The following is a 12,115-nucleotide window of genomic DNA, read 5'->3' as shown; positions in this document are numbered from 1 at the left end:
TGTGTTCTCTGAAAGAGCTTGAATCCACACCCCGCAAAAACTGTCCATTGTCAATCAAATAGCACCAAGTGTAGCATCGTTCTTACGCCTTCACATGCCTACATGTTTGAGTGGCGAAAATATATCGGCTTAAAGCCTCCGGTGGCTGGAATATATCCCGCTGAGTTTGTGGCTCACACTACAGATGTGACAGACATTTGAGCACATACTTCCTGCTAGTTATATAAACACAATCTTTTGTGTTCCAACATACTGTGGTACAGTAGCTTGAATAACACAAAATACATGACATTTGAGAATTCAAATAATGATACAAGGCTGTTTTGTAAATTGTGGCTTCCTGGAACGATGTTTTGCTAGCTAGCTAGCTGAACGCTGTAGGTCATGCATGTCCAAAGTCCGCAGTGGGGGCCACATGTGGCCCGTGTTCAAATTTCTACCGGCCCGCAGTTTCTGTCATAAAATTGATAATGAGTGGTCCGGCAGTAGTGTTGACCACAGTCCAAAATACTCGTTTTAAAAAAGAGCTGTTTTATAATTAACCACCAGATAGCAGCAGACCTGTGGCTGCACTCTGATGCTTTAAGAAATACGCTCCAAATACGCTGCGAGCGCGCACACCTTCCTGCGTGACCTTTTGTGTGGCCCTTTCCAGCCCATCTCTAAAATAGAAACTGTAGTGAAGAATAATAAAGTTGACAGAGAGGGCTGTTGCTTCAAGGACACGTTGATTTTGTTTTTTCACAGAAATACAAAAACAACTGTGTTTGCCAAGTTCGCTAAGAGACTGTGACTGTTTTCAAGAAATTCACTACCAGACGAAACATGTAAACTACGACAAGGTGTCAAAAGCCGTGAAAGATGTAAGCATTGAAGCTGAATGGTCGGCCCCCCACACATTTTCACCACACCAAATGTGGCCCTCTCTGCAAAAACCTTGGCCACCCCTGCTGTAGCGGGTAGACATTTTCCAAATAATTATAACTTAATAACTTGCAATTGCACCAGATAGCCTTAATGCGAACAAAGGCTCTCAAGTTCTTATACAGTATAGGGGAGGGGTAGCTCATGCCAGACTCCGAGGTGCATCAAGGCACCGTTTTAGCCACACCCACAAATCTGGAAAGCTGAAATGAGAAAAAATGTAATGCTATAGTTCCACAGTTCAGAACTACATACAGTAATTCTCACTCTTTACACACGTTATCATCAATTATCTTCAAACTATGTACTGAGAAAAAAATCTCTGAAATCACTTTACAGGGTCTTTAAGCAAATATATTTCCCAACAGAATGGATAATAGATGATAACAGTGGGGTGACTGAAACAATAAAGCTTGTCCTCTAACAGCATAAATGTGTGCGGGGTCGATAGGGTGGGGTCAGAGTGAAGTGCAAACAAAAAAAGGCTTAAAAGGTAAAAAGACAAAAGTAATCAATTGTGGAATAAATTACTTAATTGAAGTAAAATTATCTGCCAATAGAACAGGAAAATGTGACTTGGCAAAATTTCTGAAATAAACCACCAATGTCTTAGTGTATTTGTTCTGATTTTGAGTTTGTTACAGTCTTTCATGTTATCAAGTTTAATATTCTCCCACAGAAATTGTCTGGTAAGGAGAAATACCTTTTTATCGACAAAGAGCAAGCATATTTTGCCTTGAATTGAAACTAATCTTGGTTAGATTTTATTTTTTGCACTGTGGGAGTGGGTTGCATGACAGGCTAGAGTCAACCTCCTGTCGTGTCGGACCACATTCTCACGTCATCCGCTCAGGAATTCGCTCGCAGGTTGGATCTTAATGTTAAAAAGAAAAAAAAAGAAAAAAAAAGACACGCACAGTCTGGGGAGACTTTGATCTTAATAGCATTAAGTATTACAACGGTATCTCCAAACCTAAAAATAAACATGGTATCGTATGCTGCACGTGCTATACGGCGTAAGAAGCATGTAGATTGTGAAGTGGATTATGCAGGTTGGCAGATCGAAACATGATTTGTTTATATGGTTCAGGCAGAAAATGGGAAAAAGCAACAGGGGTCAGCAAAAAACAAGCCAACTCTTAAATAATTCATCATCAAGACTGAGGGACATGCAGCAAAATGTGTGTGGGGATGCAACCTGATGGAGAGTAAATCAGACTGTCAGGATAATCTGGAAGGTTTCCAGAAAGAGGTGGATTCTACAAATGCAGACCAGGCTAAGAATTTGAAAAAAAACTGTTTTATTTACAGAAGAAAAAAAAAGAACGCAGGACCGACAAAGTGCAAATTAAGACGCCGGTTTTAATCAACCAGGAAAAACGTGAGAAACAAAAAGCACTTGCAAAAGGCAAGATAGGAGATAAATGGAAATTGCTTGTTGCTAAAGAACAAGAAAACTCCAAACACGTATAATACAATTGAAAGTAAGTCTAAGTAACAAAAATATTACTTACACGAGACTAGGCAAAAACAAGGCAAGAGTAAATGGGCAAAACCATGGATCATTTAGAAAAATCACTTGGCAACAGAGTCATGAGCAAGGCGAAAGATCTCACAGAGCGCAGTATGCCTGGCAGTCCTTAAATGGTTCACTGATTGAAAATGCAGCACAGGTGTGCCGCCAAGGACACGCCCACCACTCCAGCAGGAGAAGGAAGCAAAAACAAAACGAACCATGACACAGACAAGAGCAACTTTCCGAAGTCAGAAGCAAAATAAAGCAATAGTCAGTAAATGCAAGACTCGGGAATGCCAATTCAGAATTCCAGATGACACAAAAGCAACCGAAATCACCTCATAGGTAAGGTAAGGCTTAGTCTGACGTTGGCCTTCTCACTGCATTGGCGGCGTCTTACTGTCATGTATGGCATGAGCAGTTGTTACTGCGGTTGGCTGGACAATGCCAAAGCAGTGGATATCCAAGGCACAAAAGACGGCTGAAGCATTTTTTTTAGCTGAGGTACTCAAGTTACTCCGGGATTCGCTTCACCCCGACTCACAACTGTTTACGAAAACATTACGTTCCATTTTAATTCTGGCCAAGACTCGTATATTCGGCGTACTAAGGACTAACTGATGGTTTTCCCAAAACGTACTTTTTGAAGACTCTTATCTTTGATATGCAGGTTATAAAAATGTTCAGGACTAATTGTACATTTTTGTGTGTCAGTCCAGTGATTGACAGGTAATCAGTCCACGGAGTCCGCCGGGATATGCTCCAGCTCGATATAGCAAATAAATTTATGATTGGAGGTTTTTAATGAATTTGCTCTTAAATCCAGTTAGAGGTTCTTGGCACATAGGGTCGAGGTAGCGGATATCCCAGCATTCATTGCTGCTCAGTGCTCACTTACGGCGGCCATGTTGGTTGGCGTTTTCTGAAGCGGGATTAAGTAGGCTTTCAAACCGCCCACAATCGTCCTCCTGGATGGCGAGTGAAGACGGCCAAATGAGTGGACTTCCAGTTTGATTGGCGGGCCATGCTGCTGCTGCTCCATGTGTTAGGGATGAGGTAAAAAAAAAAAAAGGCCAAGAGGAGGGGGGCGGGTTTTGACCCACCAATGCTCATCTTTGGCTAAGGAAGATGAGGCCGTGCATGGGCGAGTTAAGATGCTAATAGCGAGTAAGAAGGATCTAATTCTAATTCAGCGTGAGACCCCCACAGCTTGACTAAAAGGATCTTTTAACGCCAGCGCATCCAGACAAAGCCTGTTAAAAATACCAACCGCCCATTCCCGTGACTTCCATTGCTTGGGGATAACAACAGCGACATAATTATGCGCTTCCAGGAGGGAAAAGTGGGCCAAAATCATGATATATTGCTTCCTGATCTCTTACCAGCATCCAGCATGTATTGACTTTTTTTTTTTACTGTGATATAACCATAAAAGACTGCGACTGGCAACTTAAACGATGGAGGGATCCACAATTTTTCATCAGCGCTAGTGGGGTGCCACATCAGACTGCACACTCCCTGACCAGATGTATGACAAAAATGACATTATAAATAAGGGGAAAATATATTTGTCTTTATTAACCAATCTACAGAAGAGGATATTGATATATTTTAAGGCTCAAATATAAGAGATCCACTGATCAAGTACAAACACTTTGATCAAGCAAAAAAATAATCACAGTGATTTTTTTTCTCCTCTGTATAAAAGGCTTACTTGCGTGAAAATCGACACTCAAAGATGACACAAAATTGCTGAACAGCAAACCAACAGTTAGCGCAAAAACTCATTTTGTGCTCACTTTCACCAAAATCATCTCACTCAAACTCATTTCAAACAAACTGTCGATGGTTCTTGTGAAAAAAAAAAATGCTTTTGTTTGTAGAGCTGGGCATCGTCTGTCCGTCTATAACCTCTGGGTGGTATTTACGTCCGACGCACGTGGTCGCAGTCCGTCCCTCGCTGGCGACAGCCAAACGTTGTCGGAACATAATTTTTACGTCACACGCAGGCGCCGCACAAGTAGACACGGCGCCCCCCCCCCCAAAAAAAAAAAAAAAATCAAATAAAAACAACAGACACACACACAGCATGATAATTGGTGAAATAAAAACAAAATGGCTCACGTCATTGCACCTGTGGGACTGAAAGGTATACAACGCTGTTATTTTTTATTTTTCATTTGTTTGGCTACGTGTCAGGAGTGGGGCACCTGCGTGTGACGTGGTACTGGTAAAGTCCGTTCTCGATGCCGTTTAGCTGACTCAGACCAATGGGGCAGGTCTGAAATATGGACGGGAACTCAGACGGACTGAATCAGTGACAATTGCCCAGCTCTGGTTGTTTGTGTACTTGAGATTGGTGTTGTAGTGGTGACTCTGGTTGAACTCTTTCATGGCTGGTAGTGTATCTAACCAAACCAATGTTTGTTTGGTGAACATATATGGCCCTATATTTGTTTCCAGCACAAGTCTATCGCAAGCACAGTCTAATTGTGCGCATGGGTGGAGAATTCTTTCTTTTGGTATTTTGCTTTGCATTATAATTCATTCAATGAATTAAGTTTTTCAATGATTCAGAGCGATTGTCCCACGTTGTTGTCAGATTTATGAATGAAATAGATGACATTCATCACACGTCTACCTGCGCCCCGATCAAAGCCATCAAAATTGTGTTACACCAACTGTCCACACAATAGACCTCATTTTAGGTAGTCAAAACTTTTGCCTACCTTTTGTCACCAAATTGCGAGATGCGCCGGGGTACGCGGCAGCCGCATTACTCGGAATGGCCAGCAGGCACGAAAATGGAGATGCAGCCATTTTTACGCTGAGCGTAGTCTACTTTCTGGCATCAAATTGTCAAGTGTATCGGCCGCGAGGCAGATTCGTGCGTCGGAACGCCCAGTGAGGGGCAGCGTGGTCCCAAACACGATAGACTAGACTTACCTCAGCGTCAAAATGAAATTGTGCCCATCTACATGGCCCAATAATCTGCTTCCTATTTGACTTGAAAGAGAATATTTTCTTGACCTAATTTGGCCCTGACATCTTGCCAGGACCCGTTCTCTTCTTCTCTTATGCAGTCTTTGGGTTGGATGTAGTCTTGAGCAATATCGTTCCATCTAGTGGTGAACACTGTTATTGCAACTTTCAAATGCTCAGCTACAATCAACATTTTTGCTTTTAAAAATTACTCGAGGGCCACTCCGAGTGTGGTTTGCATTTGTTATACATCATCGCTGTCAAGTGAAAAAGGATGTGCAGTCGTACCTTGACTTACAAGTTTAATTTGTTTCATTGCCCTGCTCATAAATCAAGTTAGGGCCGTCGCACATTGGTTGATGCAGTTGAGCGTGAGAACCGCAAAACAATTTCTGTTGGCGACTCCGCGCTGCACACCTACCGATGTGCCTCAACTTAGTTTGGGCATCATTTGAATTTTTAACAATTCCGGTTTCTTGTTTTATTCCAGTACCAAAGGATGATTGATTGACTCTTTTAGGGTACAGGGTCAAAAAGTTGGTTGTTTATTTTAACAAAGTTAAGCCATAATGTTGATTGCCGCTGGACGTTGATGGGCACACTCACTCCGTACAGGTTCTTCATTGTTGGTGTTTGAGACGAGACATCAAATCTAGGAACCAAATGTTAAAAATGTGAACAATCTGGGAGCATTGGAATGTCTGTCCCAGTTCAAATCGATTCTCGACTCAATGCCCACTCCAAGCAGTAACGGGAAAAAAGTGACACCTGATCTGTATTGGGAACCAGCGTTTTAAGGCTCCACATAATGTGTACTGTACTGTATATTATCTATCTATCTATCTATCTATCTATCTATCTATCTATCTATCTATCTATCTATTCATTGATTTATTTCTTTATTTTTATTGAGCCAAAAACACCCTGGTGAGATTGTCAAAGAAGAAGCGGACTTGCCCAGGCCGCTGTAGGTAGCTATAAGTAACACAAATTTTGTGTTTCCGAATAAAACCCAAATACGAAAATAAAATTTTGAGATTATTTGTTTTTGGTCAGTTATGAATCTGCTTGTATAACTTTTCCCTTCCTAAATCACATAGATTTCATGATCTCCCATAGATTCATCCAATAAATTGCTTTATCGCGATTACTAATCTGATCGTATTGGAACAAAACAAACCTAGCATGTTTAAAAACTATTTTAAAAGATGTGGAATTCATTCCTCAGTTACATAAATTTCATCCAATATGTGGACAATATCATTGTGTCATCATATTGGTATTGTAGGTGATTCTCAAGCCATACTGTCTTACACCGTGTTTGACATCTTATTAAAGCTACACTGGAATACGCTAGCTAGGTCGCTCGCCATTTAAGAGGAGACAACGTGGCTAAAACCCGCCTCTGTTTTTATCGGAAGAAACGGCGGCTCCTTGTCAACACGTGAGGAAATGAGCGGCAAAGCTGAATTAATTCAGGGAAACTGAGGACAGGATTTTATTTATTTGATTTTTTTAACATCAGAGGGCGTGTGTGTGTGCGTGTACACAAACTGTGTGCACTGTTGATGCTCACAGTCTCGCTCTCCTTTAAGCTCATTTACACGCAACACCATTGCCCAAGTTGTCCTTGGAACACCCCGGTGATTTAACCCCCCCCCCCCCTCCACCCCCCCCTCCAAGTGACGCATCTGATGGGCTATTGATATCCACACATTGTGTCGTTACTCAACCTCGCGCTCCATCTTTTACATAAATCTTCCTGAAACGTCAGCTCTTTAGCACGTGACGCACATTTGAATAATGGCAGCGAAAACGTATCCCGATAACCTCCGGAGGAGTAAACGTGACTCAGCTGAATGTGGGACACTCATCTATAAATAGCGCGCATACCCCTATGTTATATGTCATATGTGTGTGTGGTGGGGCGGAAAAGTCAAACAAACATATTGCATATTCTCGCTTATGTAATACAGAATAACCTCCGGTAGTTATTAGAACCAATAATGTGAAGGAAATGGGGCATTTGGAGAAAAGGGTGATGATAACCACAATGCAACACACTTAAGACACTTTGAGGGAAGAGGGGTACCTCGTATGGCCACATTTTTAGAGGAGAATTTCCTGAGCGCTATCTTTGTGCAACTCCAAAAAAACCCTCATGAGCATCGTTTGATCATACACATTGCAGCGTCAAGAGGAGTACTCACAGAAAAATCTGGGATCACTTTGAATTTCATATCTCAAATAAATTTTCATAAATTTTCCTTCATTTCTCTGTGAATAGTGCATGAATATTAATCAGCACCTATGAAGGCGGACATTAGGTGCAGCTCCAGTCTGCGCTCTCCCGAGTGTCGTACTGGCCTAGCCTGTAGCTCTTCTATGTATACTGGATTATTTTACAGCCCATATTAAAAAGTGCTAATAATGCGAACCGATGTCATCAGTCACAAGGTCGCTGCGTGCCATGCCCGGCGCATAAACCCGACCAGGCTATCATCAATGCGGCACTGAGCAATAACAAGCTCTGTAAATGCTTCCTGACTAAATCTCACTTAATCCCCGAGCCCCCACTTGTCATTTCCTATTAGCACATCAATAAATTATGCTCATTTCTCTTGGGGAGGTGGGAAGGCGGAGAAATAAAAAATCTGCTTGGACGAAATTGGACCATTACGGGAGAAAGGAGAAAATGTTACCTGAGCTCGCCTGTTTCTTGTCTGTCGTCTCAATGCCGGCGCCGATCAGGTCCACGATCTTCTCAATCTGTTGGGAAATAAAATGACGTGTTGAATTTGATTTTCAGAGAAATGTCAGCAACTTTCAAATCATTTTTTAAACGTCGCGCATAAGACAGTAATTCAGAAATGCCTGTTTCCCTGGCAACCTGGGGCAGATGGCTCTTCTGCCCCACACGGTATAAAAAGGAAAGGGGTAGCCAATGGGAGAAGGACGTTGAAGACACACACAGGCCCAATCCCACTAACCACACTTGCACCCTACGGTCTTCGCTGAAGTGCACACGTAGTTCAAGTGCACGAAGGGTTCGAGGGCGCAGGTTTCACGTATAAAAAAATTGCAGAATTGGGACCCTTTACTGTAACGTCATCGACCTATGCCCCTGAGCGTGACGGCACGGTTTGTTGTTATGGCAATTTTGCTGTTTAAAATTATATTAAAACGTCAGTAAAGTAGTAGTTAACTAAATCTCGGGCTCGGTCTTCTAGTCGATAGGAGCTATGACTCCATTATTCGGACTATTTGCGGCTCTTGCACGATATGGAGCGCATGCGCAGAAGGTTTCTAAGTACGGCAGCTAAAGTAGGACAAAATACATAGGTAAACGGTAATGGGTCAACGGTGACTTTATAACATCAATTGAAATTGCACATATACATACGATAAACTTTGTAATAATATTTACACGAGAAGAGCCATTTTTTTGGCACAGGTACAGGAATTCGACCAAATATCATCAGTTTCACGTTATTTTGGTCAAATCCGCAAGGAATTGTGGGTAATATGCTTCGGCTGTATGTGTCAGCCATGAGGGAGCGAGCCAATAGAAATTGTTTGGGAAACAGCAGACATTTTGAATGAAGAATGCCTGACCCAAAGTTTCACATCCATGAGAAAGACATGCCAGGATAAGCGGTATAGATAATGGATGGATGGATGGATGGATATTGTCTATGAAGTCAGTGATTTCTGATCTGTCTGTTCTGACTCCATGCAGATTGTCAGAGTATCAGTAATTTGAGTTTTAACATGTATTTATCCATTCTCTTATTGAGGAATTTGTCAGCACTGACAATTATGGCAGAAGAGAGAAAGGCTTGTGGTTTGTGAAGTGTTTTGTCACTAGTTTTGAAGTTTAAATTTTGGGGGGGAATTGTCCAGTTTCAATAAATTACAGATGATGAAACGTGAGAAAGTGGTTTGGAGATTGCCAGAATTACTCTTTTCAGTATTTGTATATCAGTTTGCTTCCCTCTATCATTTTGGTCTTTTCTTTTTAAATCCCATGGCAATAGCACTAGCATTCAGAGAGCCACATAGCGTGTGCCATATGATGATTGGCACATTTGCTACATTTGTTCGAACCCCCGGGGGCAAAGGTTGTACATGTCACTTGTGTCCTCCCATTGCACTTTCATATTTCCCAGCAGGATTCTTTAAGTCATTACTCATGCAAGCTTTCGACGTGTGCAGTAAAAGTGTATGTCTGTTTCCATACTAATTTTAGAAACTCAACATCAGATTGAAATGGATGGTGGGAACTCTTAAAGTGGAAGTCAATCCAAACATATTTTTTTAAAGAATATGTTCTGTTAGACTAGGCCTCTTTGGCGTACTGTATATGATTAGATAAGTGATTTGAGCCGGGCTGTTATCTTGCTGTGACCTTTTTCTTGTTTGGCTTCCCTTTTCTATGACACGCTTGGCACACTTATTAGGTGATTTCAGTCATAGTCATATGGGCTATCCCCACAGGTGGCACACTACAAGGGTCTAAATTTATGGCGACCCAACTTTTTGTGGGGACGAAAGAGGGAGGTGCGCTTTCTACATACACTTTTTTGTGCACTCTCACAGATGTATTATATTTTTATTAGCTATTCCAATATTCTTGTATACTCAAGGTACTGGGGATGTTCCCTGAGCTTTTCATGGCGGATCATCACACCAAATTCCTGTTTATTTTGTAGTAAAAAGAGTAAATAGTGGGAACAGATCACAGCATGATGACATATGATTATATTATAGGGTTATAATAAAACCCTCTTGGACAGTTTTTTTTTATATACATTTAGCACGTCTTGTTATGTGATGGTACAAAGAGGTGACCAAATAATTAATTACAGGGTCAATAATCAATTTATTTTTATGAATAGTATAGTATATAGTTGAGCTGCAAGCAGTTTTTCATGGCAAATCTTCATATTGATCATCAAATTCTGCCCGTTTCACTCTCAGTCCAACACGGAGGTGCTGATGCATGCTTTTATTTCCTGGCGTTTAGATTGTTGTAATGCTCTGCTCTCTGGTCTTCCCAAAAAGAGCATTTCCAGCTTACAATTAGTCTAGAACTCAGCTGCACGGGTGCTGACAAAGACCAGAGGGCGGGAGCACATTACATCAGTTTTAAAATCGCTGCATTGGCTGCCCGTGTGTTTGAGGATTCATTTGAAGGTGCTTTTATACATTTTTAAATGCCTTTATGGTCTTGGGCCATCTCATTTAACTGACCTGCAACCCCTGTGGATCCCAAGGTCCTCTGGCATCGGCCTTTTAACTATTTCTAGAGTGAGAACCAAAAGACACGGTGAGGCTGCATTCAACCATTGTGGTCCACAGCTATGGAATAGCCAGCCAGAGGACGTCAGGTCCACAGAACTGTTGATCATTTTTCCTTTTTAAGAGAAGGCTCAAGACACACCTTTTTAGTTTGGATTTTGAATAATTTCTTTTAGTCTTTTAATTTAGGTCTATTTTGATCTAATATTACTGACTTTTAGTTCTTTTCAATTCAATTCAGTCGTCAGAATAATAATAATAAACAATTTCAAGTGGGATTTCGCTCAGGCCTTAATGTTTGGAAATGTGCATTTAATATAAAATATTTAGCACTCTATGTGCACCTCGTAATGACATAGCCAAGCGCTTGAATAAATCATCGCACCCTCCCACTGAAATGACATTTTGATGACAGACTCCAATAAAGGTGCACTTAGGCTGCATGTGATGTCATCCACAATATATATATATATATATATATATATATATATATATATATATATATATATATATATATATATATATATATATATATATATAGATACATATATATATATATATATATATAGATATATAGATATAGATATATAGATATAGATATTTAGATATATATTTTGATATATATGCGTGTGTACGGTATGTGCTATAGAATGTAAATGGGTTAATCCAAGGAGTGAATATAAGGTTTGCATTGCTTCAGGCGCAGTATGCCACTCGTCCCACGTGCCTGCCTGCCCGCCTGCCTTCCAAATGAATCAAGGCTCATCTTGCACAGTGTTGATGCCACCAGCCAGCCAGTGCAGGGGGCTCTTTCAAATACTAAATATTACATCAAATGAGCCTGCCGCTAGTGTGGTGCTAGCGCACGGCCACAAGCACACGCACACACATCATCTTTTTAGGCTGCCCAAATCTGCACTGATGACTGTGGATACGAGGCGAGCGCAGCTTATTACTTGTCTTATTAAAGCTGCCAGAACAACACACTGGGTTTGTCACTTTGTGCAAAAATAGAACAGTCTAATTAGGTCCTTTTTGGAGCAATGGTACAGAGAGACACTCCTTGGATTGACCTTTAAGGCCCGTCGTAACATGTGAGATTCAATCAACTAATTTTCGTGTGTGGTCAGCTTTTGGCAACTACTATTGCTGCAATTCGACATTATCATCGCAGTTGAACAGCATATATATACTTTGTACATGCACATACATATACAGTAAACATTATCCGGGGCGGCATGGTTTAGTGGTAGAATGGTTGTTCCCCAACCCAGAGGCTGGGGGATTCAATACTCTTATGACCATGTCAAACCGTCCTTGAGCAAGATATTGAACTCCCAGTCGCTCCTGATGCTGCACCATCAGTAGATGAATGTGAACTCAGTGCGAAGC

At 41.2% G+C, this 12,115-nt stretch overlaps 1 protein-coding gene across 10 annotated transcripts in view; it reads right to left on the bottom strand.

Annotated features, from left to right (window-relative positions):
* Positions 1-12,115, bottom strand: part of anks1ab (ankyrin repeat and sterile alpha motif domain containing 1Ab) — a 53,450-nt gene that overhangs the window by 38,144 nt on the left and 3,191 nt on the right. For all 10 annotated transcript variants that reach the window (XR_015088085.1, XR_015088086.1, XR_015088084.1 and 7 more), the window contains exon 2: positions 8,125-8,191. Coding sequence is in view for 7 of the 10 variants with exons in the window: in XM_086040154.1 (XP_085896280.1) it covers positions 8,125-8,191 (67 nt within the window). In the remaining 3 variants the exon portion in view is untranslated. The remainder of the gene's footprint in view (positions 1-8,124; positions 8,192-12,115) is intronic.

Source organism: Filicampus tigris, chromosome 9, assembly GCF_054856515.1.
Source record: "Filicampus tigris isolate MCC_2025a chromosome 9, RoL_Ftig_1.0, whole genome shotgun sequence".
NCBI lineage: Eukaryota > Metazoa > Chordata > Actinopteri > Syngnathiformes > Syngnathidae > Filicampus > Filicampus tigris.
This window is presented reverse-complemented; position numbering and strand designations above follow the sequence as displayed.